The sequence below is a fragment of the Centroberyx affinis genome, unplaced genomic scaffold (genome assembly GCF_046629955.1).
Source record: "Centroberyx affinis isolate AG114_WGS23_722 - 3 ecotype Tasmania unplaced genomic scaffold, CSIRO-AGI_Caff_v1 ptg003406l_1, whole genome shotgun sequence".
Lineage (NCBI taxonomy): Eukaryota > Metazoa > Chordata > Actinopteri > Beryciformes > Berycidae > Centroberyx > Centroberyx affinis.
In genome coordinates, this window is record NW_027281385.1 from 55,594 (window position 1) to 78,697 (window position 23,104).

General features: G+C 41.6%; 1 protein-coding gene and 1 non-coding gene across 2 annotated transcripts in view; one reads left to right on the plus strand and one right to left on the minus strand.

The window, feature by feature from the left end:
- The first annotated feature begins 2,560 nt into the window (after positions 1-2,560).
- Positions 2,561-23,104, plus strand: part of LOC139660863 (collagen alpha-1(II) chain) — an 83,951-nt gene continuing 63,407 nt past the window's right edge. Inside the window, exons 1-6 of the mRNA XM_071539120.1 lie at positions 2,561-2,603; positions 4,914-5,061; positions 6,453-6,611; positions 8,352-8,544; positions 13,381-13,515; positions 14,083-14,160. Of these exons, the coding sequence (XP_071395221.1) occupies positions 2,561-2,603; positions 4,914-5,061; positions 6,453-6,611; positions 8,352-8,544; positions 13,381-13,515; positions 14,083-14,160 (756 nt within the window). The remainder of the gene's footprint in view (positions 2,604-4,913; positions 5,062-6,452; positions 6,612-8,351; positions 8,545-13,380; positions 13,516-14,082; positions 14,161-23,104) is intronic.
- trnal-uaa (transfer RNA leucine (anticodon UAA)) lies at positions 10,816-10,898 on the minus strand. The gene has a single exon. It is a non-coding gene; the product is annotated as a tRNA-Leu (tRNA).

Below are 23,104 nucleotides of genomic sequence, written 5' to 3' on the forward strand. Positions count from 1 at the left end.
GGGGCACTTAAAGATGATCTTACACAGCTGTTGTCTGTGTCTCTGGTTTTCAGCACTTCTTTCCCCCTCTGCCATATCTTCTGTTCTATTCTATTCTATTCATCCTTATCCTTATCTCTTGGTCTCTTTTTTCATCTCTGGCTAGTGCTATGTCTCTCTTTCTCTCTTTCTCTGCAGTATTATTATCATTACTCGAGCCTTGGACACACCCCCACTTGCGTCCTCTCTATCCACACATTTCTGCTGATGCAGGCCCGCCTTGTGTCACATCTGTTTTACTTTCTGCAGGGAACAGAACAGGCATGACTGGCAGCCCCCCCCCCTCCACCATCCATCCTAATGGCTTGATCCTTTGATTATGGTGTGGGGAGAAAGCACATGAAAATGTTCTTAGTTTTTGCTCGAGGGCATAGCGTTGGCACATGAAATGTTCTTTCATGAATGCTATAGCACAAGTGGGGCTTAATTAAGACCATCAGAGGATCAGTAAGTGTGTGAGAACATTTTCCAGTCCCTGGGGTTATAAATTACTGGTTTAGTGTGCGTTTAGATATTGTAGCATCGGATTCCACTGCCATCACTGGATAATACAGTGGATGTTTTCTATAGCATTCTTAGATATAGGATGTTATTGATGTTAATGTGATTACTGTGGTTCATTGCCATTTGTAAGCTGTTAAAAGCTTGTGTAAGAGTGGGTTTAAAGCCTGTTGAATGAAGTGGAAAAAAATCAAAAGACTTTTATTTTTTCTCCTTCATAGCTATGTAGAATGATCATTTGCTACAATTCTTAATTGTAGTTAATATAAGTGTTGATTTTTTTTGTGTGCCAAAGCATAGCTGGGATCACCTTACCTGATGCTTCAGATGGAAATCAGCTCATTGGAAAAGCTCATGGGATGACTATCTACCTCATTCATGCTATTATTATGTTACCTTGGACCAAATTGTACTCCTTTGTAGCTCTCCAGGAGTGTCATTTATTTCTAGCTTGGTTTCCCACAGTGAGGTGATGCACAAGAGCTGCAGGGACAGAGGGCAGACATGACGTGTCTGACAGGAATGTTTTCATCTTGGAGAAGCTATTTCTTCCTTGTAACATTAGTTCCACAGATAGTAAACCAATGTTAATGGGCAATAAAATAAGGGGAAAAAAGCACTGAATTGCAGTTTTTGATCAGGCTGTCTTGACATATGTTAGATGACTTCAGAGATTGCAGCTTTATACAGCCGTGGGAAATCTGTCTCTGCACCAGCAACTATCTCTGCCCTTTCTAAAAACTGACTTTTAATTGAGAAGTACACACTTGGCGATCCCATATGGGCTTCTGTGAATTGTAAATGTAGTTATTAGACATATGATAATGATAGTGAGTGACTTGTAAGTTAGCTTTTTGTTAGCTGGAGCTGCATTTTTGATAAAGAAAGATTTGGTTTCTCATATTTTCTCGCTCATGGAGAAGTGGGAAAAACGCACAAAATAGACATTAGTCATTTCTGTCTTAAATCACTCGGCTATATTTTTACCACACTGCAACATCACACAGATATGGTGAGAACAATTGATACTTGAGAGTGTGGAGTAAATATATTGGTCAAGATACCATCAGTTTGTCACTAGCATCTGTAACCATGGATTTGACAGTGTTTCTGTGTAATCTGAGACACACCATATTCAATAGATGATCCGTAAAAGATAAAAGTTTGGGATAGAGTGTTTGTGTTACAGAGGCATAACAGTTATTAACCTCGACCGTCCCGGGGCAGTTTTCCCATTCAGCACCTCTTTTTACAGGTTAGGTCACCACAGATTAAAGCAAAGGTCATTTGTGGGTGGCTTTGCACTGTTCTGTAAAATGCATTCAATCCAATTGTTCGCAACCATTATAATGTGAGATGACTTGCTGAGATAAGCAACTGCGTATTCCTCTTTGAAATCTAATCACACCATTAAGCAGAACTCAAGTGTCTGATTAACCACAAATCCAAACCTAAGGCTTTATGTCTCAGGTTGTTAGATTACCATCTGAAATTGAACTCGAGCGCACGTTTTCTTCATCAGACGGGATCTTTGTGGCCCGACTGAAATCGAAGATGACTGTATCGCCGCATGTGGACTTCATCTATGAGGGAGATCAAGCTATTGTGTTACAAAGCCCCATCAAACAGACATCTTGTTTACCTAATTTCCGACCTGTTTGACCTGCTGCCCCCTCACGTCCTTCCAACTATAGGCAGGATGTGAGGATGAAAATCAAATGCTTTTTTTCTCCCAGTGCTTTCTTCCATGTCCATATGTCTTTGTGCATCCCTGGATCGCGGGAATGCTGGTATGTTGGAATTTTTAGTGCGACACCAGATATGTTACGTTCCCTCAGCGCCATTCCTCAGGGCAGCAGAGTGTGACCATAGTGCTCTGCTTGCTGATGATGTGTCTGACACTGCTGTTAAAGGATAAGGCTGGTGTTTTTTAATACATTGCTTACCGTCAACAAATCCTATGAAAATAACAAAATCAACAATGCGTTTGCTCTACTCCTGTTACTTTCTGACTTCCCACATGCCGCTTTTAGCTGTCAACCCGGAAGTCATTGGCTTCAATTGTAAGCTAAAAGCCTTGAAATACAGCTAACTGTTACCACGAAAAGTCAGACTGTTGTAGTTATTACCAAATCAAATTCAAATGGGAACAAATTCTTCATTACGCCGGGGATTATTTTCGGTGCTACGGAACTACTTTCCTGAGATTGCAAACATGTTTACAGCCGGCTTATTAAGTTGTTTGAGGAAGAAGTAGGCCGGCCCGGTGCATCGCGATGATGAAATATGATGCTCAGAGCAACCGCATGGCTCTTTGACAGGTTTTAACTGTTTTTTTAATACAATAGAGTTCTATGGCTGCTGGGACATGGCTTCATTGGGCACCGGCTACATGGACGAAACTTGTTGGCAAAAGAAAATCATTGCTGATTTTGTTATTTTCATAGGATTTGTTGATGGTAAGCAATGCATTAAAAAACACCAGCCTTATCCTTTAAAGAGAGTATTAAGGGTTGAGCCTCTAAAGGGCTGATAGACACGGACGCATTTATAAAGGTGCTTGGTAGGAGTGGGGTTTAATCTGCTTGAGCAATCCCATATCTGTTCTGCCAATTCTGAAATATGCTCATTGTGCTTAAATCCCTGCAGGTTTGTGTTTAAGTGCTGCCTTTGCGATATTTAGGTACCCCGCTGCTTTGGGCCCCTGTAGATCATTGCAGTATGAATAGTCTCTGTCTCTGCTAAGGCTAAAGCTGAAGAGCCCAAGCTGATTTGCCTGCCTGCTACTCAAGTGCGCCATCTGTGTTAGCCTAATTGGCCTCAGCCCCACCTCTTATACAGTGAAATTCCCATTTATGTTTGGAGTGAGCTCAGTCCGTTCCCCAAGTTAAGAGTATAATCAATAGGCAACAATACCAGTCTTTCAGCACTGACTCACTTTCTCCAAAACTGATCAAGAGCTGTATTCATGACCCCTAGAAGGAGTTCTTCAAGTGCGGTATTTATCAACAACACCCACCTCCGGGCAGGGCATGACGAATGGCACTTTACTGCCTCGCGTAGCGTAAATTAAAAGACTCTCCTGTACCGACATCCAGTGACAGGAAATAAGCTCATGAGAGAGAGAGAGGGAAAACAATGGCAGGCAGTATGGGGCACCGCCACATTTTTGAAATAGAATGGAATTTGTACCCGCCCTCTAGAGCTTTGAGAGGCAATGGCCCCCTTAAGTGGTTTTCCGCTACTTTGTAATGCCATCAGCGAGTGGTCTTTTCACAGCATGTTCAGGGTTTTTCCTAAGTGCCACCATAGGAATGATTCGGGACCACTCTTTGCTTGCTCGCTGCAGATGGTTGTCATTTCCCCCCCCCCCAGCAAACCCCAGAACCTCCCCCTCCCTTTATCTTGAAACATAGCAGATCTCCCCACTCTCAACTCTTCATACTGTCGCTTGAGGAAAGAAATTTCTTTAAGCAAGCTAAGATACATCAGAACAAAATGAGTTGCATTGAAAATTAGAGAAATAGCTCATCGATCAGCAGATATTTTCACTTGTTTTAAGAAGAATTACATTTTACTACTGAATTTATGTGACTTGTTTGCACTATAGGCAAATCAATTGGGGATATACAGGTCTTAATGTTTGGCCTCTGAATTGTGTGTATTGCCAGTTTGCACCTGAAACCACAGCTTCATGTTTCTCTCAAAGTTCTATTGATATATTTTTATTTTTTAAACCAGCGTAATCTGTGTCACTCATTCATTTCTCTACTGCAACTTGTAAGAAGTGCTACTTTGTAACTCTCTCCATTGCTGTGTAGCTAATGAAAATCCCTTTGAACCACATCCCTTTGAACCACATCGTCCTCTTTGCTTTACGCACTAAAAAAACTGCTGTCAAAAACATGCAGTAGTTTATTCTGTCCATTGACAGTAATGTCAAAGAATCCGGTCGGCATTCGGCCTTACCCAGAAAACATTTTGACGTTGAGTAAATGTTGATACAACAGTCTGCACCACTGCTGAAAACCTTTGTAAATAGAGTGCCGAAATGAAAGTTTAGACAATGTCTGATGTCTAACTGCTCACTGCATTGCTTTGTGAAATCAGGACCTAAATATCTTTCTGATATCAGTTCAATACATTTTCCAAAGCTGTATAAAATATGATTTTACTTAATAACATATATTAATAACATATTTTACTTAATAAATAACATCAAATTGTGAAAATGTTCATGCTTGTTTGGTTTGATGTTGAACTTGGCGAACTCCTGCTCACTATCTGTGAAATGATTGCTTGGTTGTCTTCAGTATGTTCTGCACAATGGCTTCTGCACTGCATTAACTGCCCCCTGTATTCTGTCACTACAGATGAAGTGAACGTTATAGAGGAGCTGTCCCTTCAGGTGTCAAACAGCAGCAACGCCTCCATGACTCTGGAGGGCAACAGGTGTCCGGTGCTGCAGGTTGGCCAGTACTCCACCTTGGCTCTCCCTCTGCGACGGCTCTTCACTGACGGGTACAGTTTCATCTCCAACATCTGCCTGTGTTAACTCTGTCTTTATAGCACCTACGTATGCAAATAGTAAGGGTCTTGATTCAAATTACTGTATCCATTTTGGAAAAAATTTGGCTTGATGGTCAATATAAAAAAAAACCCCCACAGATGATCTCATCTATTTTCAAGGAGAAGACTCATAACTTCAATATTATTCAATATTGAGTTTTACTCTCATGTCATCAATCATTTTGTCAAGGTAGTTGTCATATTTTTCAAACAGTGTTATTCTCATTTTGGCATGAAACTCCTCATAGGTAAATGATAATAATAATCCCACGAATAATCCAACAAATATGATAAGGGGAATGGAATCTATACCACAAGTTTAAAGAGAATGGCTCTTGATTTCAGCTCTGAAATGTGTTCTTCCCATGGTCAAGGAACATTAGGTTTACCATACATAAGTAAACATTCACAACTATCGCCTATAGCCAGAAATGAGATTTCAAATATTGTCACACACTGTAATCTACAGTATGATGCCGCACCAATTTACAGCTCCACAAAGAATCAATTGTAAAAGTGTGACTCTTTATAGTATCCTGGATGATTTTTGGGGGAATAAAGATACATTTTTTCTTTATGTTTGTACAGTATTTGCATTGGTCACTTGTGCATAAAAGCCCAAGTGGTGAGGATTAGGGATATTGTCCTGGTACCAGAATTTCCTCTCAAAGTGTACTTGAGTAAGACATTGAACCATTACCTGCTGTTGAGGCGCAGGTAACACTACGTTCTTAACCCCCTGTGTTGAAATGCACACATGTACCATGTACGTATGTGTTTCTCAGACGGTGTGAAGGACAATGTGTGAAGAAACAAATTCTCAGCCCTAAGAGTAGTGTGGTGATTGAAATGCTCTAAAAAAAAAAAAAGAAACATTCCATGAGTCTCTATAGTCAGTCTGCAAATATATTTTCATTGGAGATGTGCCAATCTGCAGATTTTATAACATCCATAAATTAGAGGCTTTCCTCAGTTTAGAGCTTCAGTAGCAAAATGTTCATGTCCACCAGTGTTGATTGTACTGTTCTTGGCCACATATAACATATTTGAATCCTTAAATTACTGGTAATCCTGTATGTTTTTTTCATAGCAGCAATATGAGTAATTGGTGTGTGTGTGTGTGTGTGTGTGTGTCAAGTCAAGTCAAGTCAGGTTTATTTACTTTACAGAGAACAGGCCTACCTAGATCTAACTTATCAACAATCAGTCGCAAAACAAAATGACGCAATACAGTGTACAAACAAAATAAAACACAAACAAACAAAACAAAGCAGCGTATTGGAAGTCATAACATCCCTACCTAACCTATGCGTGCGTGTGTGCCCATGTGTGTTTGTGTGCAGGTTTGCAGATGAGTTCAGTCTGTTGGTGCAGCTCCAGAGCCCCCGGAGAGAGGAGTACAGTGTGGTCACCATGCTCAGCCCCGACAGCCACGTCATGCTGCAGCTGCGTATCAGCGCCCACGCTGTCATCTTCATAGGCACGCAGCAACGACATTATGAGTGAGTCCACCTGCTCAGTAGGGATGGGCGTTTTCAATTGTTTCACAAGTCAAATAGGGATATAAATTTTAGAGTCCAACCGAATAGTCGAGCTTTATTATTTTTATACGTAGTCACACAGATGTCTCAGAACTGATGCTGCCTTCAAGTGCTTCTCTTAAGCTCGTACTTCCACCTTCAGAACTCATAAATATGACTTGGTGTCCATTCAAGTGCTAAAAAAGTTATTTGTTTAGATGCTGTTTCTTTATTTTATGAATCAAACGGCACCAAGCTACTTTGTGCTGCAGCGATAGAGTGACGAGGAGTAAGTGTGCATGAGGCATGTAATCATTGTCGTAATGAATTTATCAGCCAACAGTTGTATATAAACAATCTGTTTTAGCTTTTGTAGCATGGTTATTAAACTCTTGGCTGGGTACTATTTGCAGCTGTTGTTTATTCACAACTAACCAACCTATAATTATGCACAAAATGTGTGACAATTCTAATTATTTGTATAGAATGCCAAACAAAACATAATAATACATCGTTTTAACACTAATAGCAATTGTTGACAAGACTTCCATGCTTTCCTCCACCTAAACATTGCATCTTTGCAAATCCGATGCCACTTGAGCAACTTGAGCACAGGACTCAACACAGCGAAAACAAAGTTTTGTACGAAATTCAAAAATGTTTGATGTAAAGTTGCTTGTTATAGAGCTACCATCATGCTGATTGGTGTAGTGGGGGAGACTTGAAACCTGTCCACCAGTTTGATTGCTCTAACATGAAGGAATCATGCATCCCTTCCGGTTTGCACATCATAGTCATCAACTTTGTTTCTGCATCACAGTCAGTTACAATTATCAAAATTCTGTGAAATAGGAATAATGTAATATAGATAATAGTGTAGGCAGTTCAAACATGCTGTGTGGAAATTGGCTTGATTGAGTAAATTTAGTAATTTCATAAATTAGTAGTTTACAAATTTGCAGAAGCTTGGTCAGAGGGCGATGGTGAATAGATGACCGTGTCATCAGCATAATAGTGAACAGTGGTGTGACAAAGTAATGACCCCAAATTGCGTATGTATATTATGAATAAGAGATGACTCAGTATTGAACTCTGTGGAACCATCAATATGATTGATGAGCACTGGCTACTACAGGTAGTTGAGGATTCAACGACCGATGTCCACCCCTACCCCTTAGCTACTGTGTGTGTGTGTGTGTGTGTGTCTTTCTGTCTGTTTGCATTTGTGTTTGGCTTTCTCTTTGGTGGAGTGATCTAAGTGCTGTTTTATCCGAAAACTGGCAAGTTCCTCCTCTCTGCATGAACCACAGCACTTGAAGCAATACATCACTGCCAGACAGCAGACAGAACTTGGCCAAAAGACAGACACACTTGGCTACTATACCTTACTGGCACTTTTACTGTACATTTGGCTTATAGTAGATACTTTTTAAGCATTTTTGTAAGTCATTCTTCACACAATCTCCACCTTTTAAGTGAAACAATTTGATCAAGCCCATGCAGGCAGCAGATTAGCAGATTGGTTAGAGAGGCTGCCTAGCAGTCAAGATGTTGCTTGTCCAATTAATTGTTCAGTTCTAGTTCAAACTGTTTTCAAGGGTCGAAGGGCTGTGAAATTCACTCATCACCATGCAAACGTTCAACTAAAGGGAAAACAACAAAATGAAAGAGATGTGATTACATAATTACCCATGTGGCTCTTTGTTATGACGTCTCTCTCAGGTTCCCGGTCGGCGGTCTGTCTGATGGCGAGTGGCACCATGTGGCTGTCAGTGTTTCCACCAAGCGGTTCGCACTGTATGTGGACTGTTCCCTGGTGGAGAGCGTGGACTGGGTGTACCACGGCATGGGCATCACCACCGACGGGCTGCTCATGGTTGGAGGCATCATCGAGGGCTTTGAGACTCCATTTGAAGTAAGTGGTTTCCATCCAGCTTTATCTGTTTTTTTCTAGATCTTCACCTGCTCTGACACATTCTTTTTTTTTTTTTAATATATTTAACACTTGTTTACACAGAGCATAACTAGAAACATATTAACACACACAAACAAACACAACCCCACCCTTGACACGATCCCCTTGCACCCCAAACAACCATCATCCAACCCCACCCCACCTATCCTGTAACTCTGTCCCCTTTGTTCTAAACATTTACAAGATGTCCACAAGCTGAATTCATAAAAACTGTAGAATAGAATTTTTATTCTACTAGCACCGGTCAGATCCTCAGTTGACTTAACAATAAACTTCAGGATGACTGAATGATCTTGGACTGGTTTTAGATGAGATCATCTATAGCAACGTACTTTTAGAATACTGGCCCAGGTTGTTGTTCTATAATGTGTGTGTATGGGTGTGGGTGTGCATGTGCATGTGTGTGCACGTGTGTGTGTGTGTGTGTGTGAATGCTGCACGCAGGAGCAGGCATGCATGCATTTTGTGATGGTTTGTGAATGGACAAGTGGCTTATTGCCAAAAATCAGTGAAATAATACACATTATGCAACAGCCAAAGTTTTTTTTTAAAAAGCTACAGTTACAAGGCAATAAACCATTCACAAACAGTGCAGCTGTTTTGCGTTTAATCACAAAATGCCTACATGCTTGTTCATGCACGCAACACATAACACACACACACACACACACACATACAGATTTACACAATTCATGTGTTTGTTTTTATAAAGTATCCCTAGAAAATCAACCTGCTCTAGAACCGTAACTTAAATCACCTCCCAAGGACCACTGCTACATAACATTACAGAGGAAACACCGGTGTGTGGTTGGACAGTGGAAGCCTGCTCACTGTCCTCAGCCACCCCGTCTTCTCCAGTCTACATAATATAAAGACATCTCCATGCTATCCCAGGCCACAGTCCCCAGCTGCAGCCAGTATTTATGAAGAATGAGAATCAGATCGGGCAGTATGACTGAATCACCGTGGGGGTCAGGAGAAGGATTATAGAAACAGCATCTGTCTTTGTGCTTAGCGCCAGTTAAAATGGATTCTCCATCGCTTTTGTTTCCCCCCGGTGACGATGTTTAACGGCGCTCCAAGGACAGAGCACTTCCTTACTCAGAGGTGGTGACAGTCTTCACTCTGGTCGGATGTGTTGTGCCGGGCAACACTAAACCATATATAACCGCACTACACCTCTATCTATAACTCTCACTGTCATCCACTCCATTGCAACACGGCTGGAGGGGACACATTTTGCGTTCTGTTTCAGAGTGTTTATTTCCAAGCAGGCCATTTGTAATGCTGGCGGGTCAAAGCCAAAACATAATTAAGCAAGACATAGAGAGTTTATGTAAGGTTAAAATGCAACAAGTTTGAAATGCACTGCACATTTCCCACAGAAGGGCCGAGAAAAATGCCATGCGCTTTCAGTGCTGTAGGTTTGAATCCAGCTCCAGTTTAAAGCAGCCATCACAATATGTTCAATGCATTGCCCTCCAATGGAAATTCATTCATTTGACACGAAAGAATCTGTTGCCAGCAAGTCATTGCATTGCAGATTAAATGCGTTTAAGCTGCAAGTGTTGAATGAATTCTATAGTACTGATGTATTTATAATGCACGCCTTAACTAAAGAGAATGCTGTTTAACCCCATTTTTTTGCCAGATTGCTGTGATGTTTTTGTGAAATATTTCATCAATGAATCAGATTCAGATGTGGTGTACCAGTGTCTAATCTGCAGGAGCCTAATCTGCAGAACTGATTTTACAAATTTTGTGAATTTTATTGCTGGTCATCACTGGGAGAATAGCATAGTACAGAATTGGGATTTTCTTCAATAACTTGGTCAACAATTACAGCTTATCAGTTCATCTCTACAGGTCAGTATGAGCCACATGATTCTTTTGTAGAACTGTGTACATAATGTGCAGGTACATAAAGGCATTATGAATGCACGATAGAGAAGAAATCCCTTTAAAAATATTAATTATAATACAGATAATGCCCTTTCTTTCTATGACAATTAGGAATGTGAATGAATAAACAGCTAGTTGGTTTACAATATGGAAAAATATAGATGGATAGTTTAGATTGCATTTTATTGATCCCTAGGGGAAATTCGGGAAACAATGTACCAGGAAACCTTCTTATATCAGTTTGTACTTCTGATTAAGATTAAGATTGCACTGTATTGATCCCTTAGGGGAGATTCTGGAAAATTCATTTACCAGGAGTGGGGTTTGAACCCACGCAGACATATGTCTATTGGATCTTAAGTCCAACGCCTTAACCACTCGGCCATCCTGGTGTATAGTTTGTGAAGTGATTACATGTTGATTACATGTTCTTTAAACACAAAGTTGCCAGAATAATGCAGCATTTTAAAGTAAATAATATGTAGAATTCACATATTTTATATTATTTATACTTGAGGGGGAAAACATTCATTGCCTGAGTTGTTCACATGTCTGTTTTAGGCATAAATTGTTTTTTACACGAGTGAGTTACGTAACTCAAGATCAATCGTTAAAGAAATGACTCCAAATTCCTGTCCCACATGAAGATACTGTACACAGTGGATGTCTGTGATTTGACAGACACACGTCGACATCTGTAGTTTGACCCCTCTCTATTCCTGAAGTGTTATGGGATTATTTCCCTGGGCTGTTCTGCTGCAGAGAGCAGGAAGCATCAGTGAAACACGCTGGCCATGTGTTCACACTGCAAGCACCTTCTGAAATCGGTCAACAGAACACGATTTATTTTACATGACCTCAGAAATATCAGATGATTTTGACTGTTGTCTTGTTTTGTCTTCTGTCAGTTTGTAATGTTGCCTGCAGCAAAACTTTTGGGCATCACCTACCTGCAGCCAGTCTAGTGTTTTGGTGTTTTGGTGCATTGGTGCTACACCTAGTAGTCAGCTAGCTCAAACCGGCCTTTTTACAGTAGCAAGCCGATGTGGCTGCTTGTCATTACTCAGTCTAGATAGACACCGCAAAGGGTCGATCTCACCGCAGGGATTGATATCAACAGATCTTTATGTTCCAACAATATCCAAACCAATTCAAGCTGATTCAAACTAGCTTTATTTTAGTATCAAATTATCTGATTGGCCACAGCAGGAGCCCCAGTACCCCAGTTTGTAATTCACAATCCCTGACAGAGATCCATAGAGGGAAATCTGTTCAAGATCTCAGAGAGAGAGACAGTTGTATAAAGGCAGTTCCCAAAGTGGTGTCCAGGGAGCACTGGGGGGGTTCGAGGGGGTCCCCAGGAAAATGAGGAATCATTTAATTTGACTGTTCATTTTGTTGTCATTAGACAATCAGCACAATGAGAGAATGCATCAGGTATGCAAGTATTTTATTCATAGGTTTCACTTTCCCCACTGTTGTTATCTCCCTACCTACAGTATAAACAGTATGACAGTAATGCAATTGTATACAGTGCCAAGTCAAAACTAACAACACTTCTCAGATGGAGTTCCTTAGGATACAAACATATCCGTGTGGGATATGGGAGGTATCCTATCCTCTTTAATATCATATTATTATATATTCCAGAATTTCCCCTTGGGGATCAGTAAAGTGCAATCTTATCTTATCTTAACATATTTTTAAAAAAAAACTGCCAGCAGGGTGATAAAGTCACACGTTTCCAATGTGGTTTCACATGTCACTTTCCTGCAGTGGTCTTTTCAAGATGATGCCACAGTATCTCTCCCAACTGGCAGATTGTTTTTCTTTTTCAACTTATTAAAACATCTGTATGTTTTTTTGTTTGTTTTTTGTAGTGTATATAGCAGATAGGTATTCTCTCTGTCTTCCAACTTTGTTAGGTTATAGCCCTCAAAAGAACGATCTTACGTTTTACTTGCTGTGTTTACTATTATTCATATTTTGCCACCATTATCCATGTGATGTGCACCGGCATGCCTGAATTCAGCAAAACAATGTGAGGAATTTGCATTTTAACGCTACACGTACGTTAAATTTGATGTCCACATGTGGTCTCACTTCATTTGTGTATTGCTTGAAGTGATACTAATCTTTCCTTTAAACAAAGCCATTCATGCTGAACCACACACAGTCTGACGCTCTCACACACTCACAGACATTCTTATAAACATAGCCTAGGGACAAAGCTCTTTTTTAGATCTAGGCTGTTGATGTCTTGCCTGTCATATTTGGCCCAGTGTCAGAGGGCCACGAGTAAAGGATCCCATGGGAACCTCAGTTAAATCTATGACCTGTAGTAACCTCCCTGTGTGTGTGTGTGTGTGTGTGTGGAGGGGGGTGGGGGGTGGTTGGGGTTCTGCATATATTACATATGCACATATGTAAGACTATATCCATACATGTATAAAGGGTCATTTTGATTCTGTGTGTTTACATTTTAACAATCAACACACAGAATCAGAATCAGTTTATTGTGATGAGATGAGAACCTTGTGGGGAAATTGTATCAGTGGAGCAGCAGAATCGGGGATAAAAAATAAACAAATCAAAGACTAGAGTAGGATATAGATATCAACATAATAAATAAGTGGAAGATTGCTACCAAGGATTTTACAGATACATGTATATTTGAAGTTAACCGATTCCCACTGTTATACTATACAGTGCAAAACCAAATGTGCAGGGTGTATAAATGCAAATGTGCATCATTAACTGCCCAGACTCACAGATGGGGGTAACACAATCTCCAAGTTAAATAACTGTACACTAAGATAATTTCACGGCCGTTTACTGTGTTTTGACATTAAATCGACCGCTCCGTCTCTGCAGGGTCAACTCCGACAGCTGACCTTCCTGATGGGAGACCCAGGCGCCGCCCGGCAACACTGCAGCCACCACCCACCGCGGTGTGGCGAGACCGCCTCCAAGCCGCCGCGCTCCCCACGCACCAACAACGCCCTGGAGGTGAGGAAGGAGGGAGACAAGGAAGGAAGGAAGGAAGGAAGGAAGGAAGGAAAGAGGGTGGGAAGAAAGGAAGGAGAGAAGGAAGGAATTAATTAAAAAAAACAAACAGACAAATGATGGGGGAAAAAAAGGAGTCACAGCAGAGTTTAGGAAAAATTCAGGTCATTTGGCTCTTTATAGTGCTCTTTGTATTGAAATGCAATTGAGCTATCACTTGTGTACACAGCGGCACATTGAAAAGCACTGGCACGTAGCTGAGGTGTGGTAAAAGTGTTTGAGGTGAATCTCCCAGATGCCTTTTTGAAACCCACAGCGCAGACACCCAGACTCCTGGAGTTAATACTTTGACAGCAGAGCCTGTTATATTGTACGCAGCGTGATAAAAGACATCGGAGGCGGAGGATCAACAAAATGGCACTGACTCCTGTGGTTTTGATCCAGTCTGGTGAATTTAATGACTCGGAGTGTTTAGTTGTTCATTGGTTTAGGCTTGAATTGTGTTTTATACTTTATACTTTTTTATTTTTTTTTATTTAGAAATTTCCCCCCTTTGTTTCCACCCAGGAGCTACTTCTGTCCTCAAATGACCTGGAGGACTTGCTGGGGAAATCCAAGGACGACTCTTTCTTGGACTTCAGCCGGACTGTGAGTAGGACAGCATGGTGCCGAACCTGCGGAGATACACTCAAGTACTCTTTAAACACATGGCCAGAAATTCCATTTTTTAATTGAGATTGTGATCAAAACAAACAAAGCAAACATGCAGTTGCCTGGTTCCCCAGCTGCGGCCTGGTGATGGTCCGCATAGCTGGAGTGTGGGGAGTTGGAGTGTGGGCAGCTGACCAGTCGTCATGGTGGTTGGATCCAGCTGTGGGCAGGCAGGCAGCTAGAGTCTTGTACCCCGACCGCTGGCCTGGTTTCACTGGCTTCGTTTCTCATCCGTCTCTGTCTACAAAACCGCCAGTCCAGTGTTTTGTTTTTGATGCAGGCCCGTCTGTCATTAATTAGCGCTGTGGGAAGGAGCCTCAGGCGTCAGAGGCCCCAACCAGCCATCCGACTCCTTGTCCTTGGCTGACTGATCTACATTGCATTTGTGCGTGTGTGTGTTTTTGTTTGTGTGTGTGTGTGTGTGTGTGTGTGTGTGTGACGTCAGATGTCTGTGTGCCTGACCTGTCTGCCTCCTGCTCCACGAGTCTGTGTTCTGTTGTGGTAAAATGGCGTTGGAGGCATGCTTTGATTAATTACACCTCATTGTTGATGTTGATGAATATTTGAGAGCCATTATCTGATCAATTCATCTTGAATCCGCAATGTGCCTCAATTATGCCAGCTTGGATTTTCAGAAATTGCAGACACAGGCAGTGATGTGATGTTGGTTTGCAATTTTTCACAGTTCACCATAATCGCTCAAGCATTTGTTGTGGCTACACATAGTTTAGTATTTCAGACAAACCTAATATTCTTCTTGAAATGCAGAGGGTTGTTTACACTGGCACTTATACCATAAACCATAGTTTTGGCATCCGCACATGTTTGAAATGGAAACACTGGCAGAGATCGTATGCATGGAAATGAAGGGAAAGCAAAGCTGGTTTTATTTACCTTTACATTTTCAAAATGCCTGAAATCATCTGGATCTGGTTCTCTTTACACTATAGTGCATAGCCAAAAGAGCGATTGCAATCTTCAGATTAAAACACATTATGCCATGCCATGCCACGCTCCATCTCCTGCCAGCCCCACCTGGCACCAAGTTGATTCAGCTGGATGGCACTTGGATGCCGACATGATGTGGAACACTTACACCTCTCCCGCAGTTTTGTGTTGCAGAGACTGTATGCAGGAACATAATGTGCTTTCGAGTTAGAGAAATCTATTTTAGCTGGCCGTCTCTTTCTCATTTTTTGACTTTCTCTGTTAATCTGTTTTTCTGTTGCTTGTTTTTATTGTCTTACTATCTCCTGCTCGCTGTATCTCTGTCTTTTTCTCTCTGCCTGTACCTCTCTCTTTGTATATTTGTCTCTGTTTCTTGGTCTGTCTACCTGTCTGGTCAGTCCCTCTCTCTCCCTCTCTCTCTCTCTCTCTCTCTCTCTCTCTCTCTCTCTCTCTCTCTCTCTCTCTCTCTCTCTCTCTCTCTCTCTCTCTCTCCCTCTCTCTGTGCTTTCCCTTTCCCTGAAGCCTGTTTCTCATTAGAACCCTACAGACCAGACCTGTAGAGGTACAGCAGTCCCGTCTCTGGGTCTCTTCGGACTCTGCACGTTTTAAAAATAACACTACCACATTAACAAGCTCTGTTTCTCTTTTGCTAAGGTCTGCTGCCCTGTTCTTTGAAGCATAACATTTCTGATTGTGGGGCCACGTTGTTGTGGTTTCCTGACTTTGATGCATGTCCTGTCTGGGGCCACTGGCCCCTTGACAGGTGCTCTCTGTAGGGATGTGGCACTGCAACAGTTAATCTTCAGCTCTCCCCAATGTGCACTAAGATATTAAACACTCCTGGAGGTCAGAGACCTTAGCTAAATGCATAATTACAAAGCCAGAGCAGTGAACTTCAAAATAAGTTGATGGTTTTGAACCCTTGTAACCTACATGTCTTTATATTAGTCTATTAGTATATTAGTTAGTAACTTCCTTTTATGTTAGAACTTTGTTTGAATTGTTGTTCACAGATTTTTTCTGTGAAACAAATGTAATACTTTTGTCCTTGACGGTGATTTGACTCAAATTGCTCACTTTTGCTAAGCAAGAATTTTGAGTCTGTAAATTGGTTTGTGGAAATGCCTAAGTGTGCGATAATGTGTGATTCTCTGTGTGCTTGAGAGTGTTTGTGTATGCGTGTGTGTGTGTGTGTGTGTGTGTGTGTGTGTGGGAGAGAGAGAGAAAGAGACAGAGCGAGCATGACATGAGCATGCATGCGTTTGAACGTTGTTTTAAAGTTGAGCTTCACCTCTCCGAGGCAGACCAATTTGAGTCCAGTTGGCTGCAGGGTGTTTAGTTTTATAAATAGTTTGCACACCACTAACACTCGCTCCCTGAAGCTGCATCTGTCAGAGAGAGAGACGCAGACACACGCCTGTGGTTGTAATGTTCCCTGTTCCATATCCTTCCACAACCAAGTGTGTTTCCACTCCAATCTCTAGAGAGGCCTCTTTTATAAAACTTGTCAAACAATGGCTTTCAACTGGCAAGCTGAGACTTGAAAAAAAAATAACTGACGGAAAAAAATTATCCATCACTTTGACACTTTTCCATGAACTCTGTTAATCCACCATGGTTCATATCGTATTTTCTGTAAAGATAAACCTGGCAACGCTTTCTTATTAAATGACTTTGCCCTTGCTGGCATTTTCATGTCCTAGCGGAGCCTCATGTTAGCTAATGCTGGGTATTGTGTAACTTCTTTAAAAGCTGGTAATTTATGAAGTGCCTGTTAAAGATGAAGTCCAGTGTCATACGTCTGAGAATAGGATTTTGGATTGACAACTGAAAGAGTTTTTGTAACCAAACAGAAGATATTCTGCCTGGCGTTGACATTATAGGACTTTTTTTGACACTAAATGGCCTGGTAAAATATTTTATTTTGCTTACATGTAAGTCAAATAAGTATCATGTTCAGTTATGACAGACTGTTGTGTTTTCCTTTTCTCACAGATAATCCAGATTTATTGTGCAATTGAGAAGCTATTGGCCATTTAACAAACCCTTGGGATTAAACAAGAAGAAAAAAACATTAACAAGACTAAGGCTTAAGGTAGAAACGGTGTTGTTTATTTAAGGTTAGTAGTTGTCAACAGTTTAGAGCATTAGACAGATCATATTCAATTCAGCAGCATCAATCAACAGTACATCTGTGTAGAAATCTATCATTCCAGACAGTGAAACACCATCAGGAGAGAACTTGCAAGATGACATTGATACTGTAAATAACAAGCTATAGTACAAGCTTGACAGCTGTGAGCATCTTGGGAAGTAGTTTAACAGCTGTAAGTGTTTTTCTATGACAGTCCTGGATCCAGACAACACCTCTAATCTTTTAGCAACACTTATTGAGAAGACAAAGGGTTTGGAGTAGAAAGATGTTACAAGTCATCTGTTTACCATCTTGGAAAATATCATTGACTACTGAATGAGCAGATTGATGCAGTAGGTTCGACATTGAATGATAAGGTCATTTGTTATAATGTAATTGAAGCGTAATGATTATTTTAAATAAGACACATTTAGATATTTGATAAAATGTGTTGAAGTGTGCTTTTAGTCGCATAGATCGATCTTTATTATAAATAAAGCATTTTAATAACTGTGCATTTTAGGTGAGAAGATTTGTTGAGGTTGTAACAAGTTTGAGTAGTTTGTGACAGTTTAGCATTACATAGACAATTTTATTTAGAATTTTGTGATATTTTCTTTTTCTTTTGCTTGGAGTTTGTATTTTTTCTTCTTTCTAACACTAATGATGAAGATATAGTGTATGATTTTGATGCATCAATTACCTTAAAATGCATTTTTTTTCTCCCTACAGGGCTGTGTAGCTTCACTATAAAAGTTACTTGCACAGCCATTTCAGACATCTGTAGTTCCGTCCTTCTGTCTCTCAGTGACATCAGCACACATAGATGCCAGCCCTTCTTGTAAATATAAAAACATAGCATCCGTTTTTTTGAGAATACCTTGTCAAAATATATAAAGCTATCATTTTCCCCAGATCTGATATGGTTCTAGGTCGATCCCAGGTCTGCTGTGCTTTTGTTTTCTTATCTGCCAACCGCATATGTGGAGAGATGCTTGAAACTGTGTTCTTTAAACATATTTCTGTGACTAGAAATTTACAAGAGTTCAATCTCTCTGTCTGCCTCTGTCACCGTCACCCCCTCTCGCTCTCTGTCTCTCTGTCTTTCTCTCTGCTCTTTGACTCTCTATTTTCTCCCTCTCTCTCTCTCTCTCTCTCTGTGGAGGAAATGGCACTATTATACAATTCTATGTCTTTTATGTCTTTAATATCTGTACTGTACTCACTTTGTATTATTATGAGAGCTCATCTCTGTGTGGAAATTTAGAAACTGCTGTTCAGCACATCTCTCATGCCTTTGACCTGACCTGAGACGGATAAGACAGTGGCTAGTTGAATTGGTCCTTGTTTGCACTGGAAATCTTTTATCTCTGGAACCTGGCCATTCTATCCATCATGTATCAAGCATGATACCATTTCTCAGTTGAATGCTGTCTCTGTCTTCTCCACCAGTTTGAGATAAACAAAGGTTCTGACCAGAGACGGCTAGTATAATAGTGTCATTTCCTCCACACTCTCTCTGCTTTTTGACTCTATTTTCTCCCTGTGTTTGATTCTCTCTCTCTTTTACCTGGTCAGAGGTCAGGGCCAGGTCAAAGTCATCCAGCTGGGCTAGACAGACAGAGAGACAGACAGACAGACAGGTCAGCCTGCATTTTCCTTTTGTCCAAACAACCGTGGGAGATGAGCTGCTCCTATGAAGCTATCATTATGGCTGTCATCACTGAACTCTGTATATTGTACCATCTGCTTGTCAGGATAGCAGAATCAGTATGAATTGCTCACTGGTGTGTGGATAAAAAGCTGATATCATCCTTTACTGTTGGGGCTAGAATCAATAGGTTGTCACTGGATGTTAGTTATGCATCCATATGATGCATTCCTCTCATGTTCCCATTCAGCCAAGAGCAACATCTTGTCATGCCAACAAACCTCACATTCCCTCCTTGACCCTTTATTCTGTTCCCATTTTTTTCTGTTTAATTCTCTGTTGTTCCCCGCCAAATATTGCTGCCTCGGTGCCACACACAGAGCGAGCGTGAGGTTGCCAAACAGCCAGGTTTGCCAGGTTTCCTAGCAACAAAGACGGAGCGGAGCAGGTAGACCTGCTGACAGACCTCCTCAACTCTCAGACATGCGGCATCTCTAATAATCTGCCGCAGCCAGCCAGCAAGCTGTAGCAAGGCCCTCCAGTAGATGAGTGACCCGTGTCAGGGCCTCGGTTTTTATTCCTGATGTTATATGGTTTTCTGCCAATATGCAAAACATATATCCTGTAGGGCTTGGCTCCAAGATGATAGGTCTGGATCTGCTGAAAAACATAGTTGCAGTGCAGATGTCAGGCCATTCCTACTGTTTCTGTTGGCTGTTCTTGCTTCCTCTGTGATGAGGTGATTAAGTGGGTGTGAGTGCTCTGCGATCACATCAGAGGCAGAGAGCAGTTAATTTGAGGCGGCGTCAAGGACACTGTGATATAATACTTATTATCTGTACAGCTCCACCCTTTACAATAGCACTGAAATATAGCCAGATACTGCAGGGGCGAAATGCAGTCTCACAAACTCTTCTCACACTTTATACTTATTCAGTCCTCTTTTAAATGATGCGCACTGGTGTGTGCTACAGTCGAATGAATGTCACTTGGATGTTGTAGCCTTCATAATATGTGTTCAATATTTATGTTTTAGTCCCGTATGGGGTTGAGCAAGCTATTTTTAAAAGATCAACACGGCATCTCAAGAAACACTTTCAGGTCTGCACTCCCGGCACGCTGGGCGCCCCTCAGCAGAACAGTTGGCATTGCAGGAAGACGAGACACAACAGCACAAACATGTCAGAGCAAACCACTGAGCATCAGAGCTGTAACAGATGGAAGGGGGTGGGAGACAGAGCTCTCATTTCCCAAGACTGTGTAACAGAAAAGTCCAATATAAAACAATCCGATCATGGTGGGATGGATCCTGGAGCTAATAGAAAACCACATATTTCTGGGGTTTCCTTTGAGCATCAAAGACTAAGTAAAGGGCACATTCCACTGTGAGCAAATGACTCTGGTAAATAAAAACACAAAGAGAGGGGAATTCTGCTTTATTTTGGCTGTAAAAGAGGCATATGCTCTCCTTCCCATCTGAACGACATGTTTATTAAAAAACAGGAAGGTTCTGCACATTGTCAACCTTTTGTTTCATACCCCCAGCTATTGGCTGAGCAGTAATTATTTAGCAGCTTGACAAACATTAGTGGTTGATGATTCATAGCTGGTTCCAATATAAAATGAGGTAATTACAGAAGAGCTGGGAGGCCTTGAAATCATGGAGGATGAGGGGAAGTGGGAGGTTGAAGGAGCGGAGGAGGATGGAGGATGTGGAGAGGAGAGGATGGAGAGGAAGAAAGGGATGAGGTCTTGCCCTAGTTGTTTCTTTCTTTGTCGTCACCAAGCAGCCCAGCACCCTGTCGTCGGAGCCTGCGGCCCCAACACGCTCGAGCTTATAATTTTCCCCTCTCACACTGTAATTTAGTACAGGGTATCTATGCTGCGAAGATAAATCAGCCGTGGTAAATGCGAGGTGATGGAGAGTTGTCATAAGAACGCTACATCAGCAGCTTACCCTCGCTCTCCCTCCAGTGCTCCCTCTTCACCTCTCACCCTGCGTTAATCACTCCAAGAGGACAGAAATCCACACACTACAGGTCCAGCTCTTAAAATTCAATTAGGTTTACTTTCTCAGTGCAGACAGCGGGGGATCTCTGGAAGCCATTATGCGGTGGGGAGGACTAAGATGTGCCGGGAAGTTGTTTAGAAATAGAAAGAGATCATTGATATCCCCCACACATCTGCCCTGCAGTCTTCAAGCACCCACAGAGGGTCTGTTCACCCCAAATCAACCTCCCTTTGCTCTCGTTCAGTTATATTGCTGTTTATGCTAGACCACCTCTCCTTTGTTCCTAATAGACATGAAGTAATCCTTCCTGTGTCGGGGAGCTGCCCCACTGTTCTGCTCTTTGACTTGGAGTGAACGCCAGAGGAGGTCTCCTCTGCATCTCGCCCTCATCGCGTAAATCAAGCTGACCTCAGGGAATCTGTGAATATTTCCCCCCAGTGTTCTCTCAGCTGCGGTTATTTTATTGAGCCTTGCGTTGGGAGACTTATTCCTGCCTCCATAGCATGTAATCCGTGTGGCCAATGCGGCTTTCCCCTCCTCTAATTCCCATCCACACATTTTTTGAGGTCTTGGGTTGTGTGCAGGCTCTCTCTAACCAAAAGGCCATTCGTGTCTGGAAACGGCGGGGATTCCCTCACATCCTCGTTCCCCTTTTTCTTCATTCTGCTTCCAGGCTCTTCACTCAGCAGTTGGAAGGAGCAATATTCACTCTAGCAGAGTTTTAGTTTCCCATGATGTTGCGGTTACTGTGTTGTGCCAATAGCCAGCGGTGATCAGATGTTCACTCTCACCCTCAATCTAGTTTGGTTAGATGAGGGCTGAGGAACGATTTGGATGTTCATTCACTGATGAATTGTGTGTTTGGAGCGTGCGTTGCATGCTATGACTTTTTGTGGGTGAGAGTGATATATTCTGTTGAACATTTTTTGAAGATTTGTTTTGCGTTTGTGAAATATAAAATATAATTCTTTGACTGCACTACATTTCTCCCTGTCATTTTCTTGCTCCTTCTCACTCTCTCGCATACACTCTAATCCACTCGGAGACAACTGTTTACAGGGGCCGCCCCGGGGCTAATGGGTTGGGCACTACATGTATGCGGATCTCCGACATATGCCAGAATGTATGTATTGTTTATACAAGATGTAAGGTGGGTGCTATAGTGAAAGGGTGTGTACCTGGTAGGTGTGTGGGTGTGTCTGCTGAGAGTTGGATCAGCCTCCCCTCTGAGCGTCTGCCTGCCTGTTGGTACAATGTGAACATACTGGAAACACAGACAGACCTGTGCCTCCTGCAGTCATGCACTGCCATGTTGGATGGTACTTAGTGCTGGGATGCCTGCTGCTGGATTTAGACGGATTGCATGTGCAGAGCCAAAGGCTGCTGAAAGGAAAGGTACTGCCTGGTGCGACCCAGTCCACAGACTGCTTTTATGGGTGTAGAATTTCCATTCTGTTATGATTTTCATACGTTAAGGTAAAGTAGGCTACTTAATGCTCTGCAGACCATTGCATTGATTGATATAAAATTTCCATTATATTTTGTTGTACATGCTTTAAAGTGAAGTAGTCTTATGCCAATGCTACTTTGACTTGCATCGGTTGATGTTGGATCTGCCGTATACATATACAGTTTACATGAACAAGGTTACTTGTTTACTGGTTGCAGTTCACATATTGGGAAGTCTGAGTCATATTGATAGTCATATGCTGATATTTAAACTGTCATCACTTGTCATCAAACTGTAAATAATAGCAGTACCATGACACAGTGTGATGATGCTTTCATTGAATTCAGTGTCATTTTATTTATGATGCACTGGGCTGAGAATGTTTTTTTTTCAGCTTTTTCATGTTTAATGTTTTTGTGATGAACACATTCATTTATGTTGAATACCGGCTGTGGTTCTGACGTTTTAAGCTCAGAAAGGTTTACTATGTTTTTCAGTTTTTAAACAACCTTAACAAGGCCTCTTGTTGGCTTAGGGTGGTGATACACTTGGCAAATTTAGGGCAACTGCATAATGCTCCCAGAAATACACAATGATGTGACATTTTTCGACTGGGTCAAAAGTTACTCAAGTGCTTCCTGGCAACAACATATTCCCATGTGATTAAAGCAACATTGTTGAGTCAAC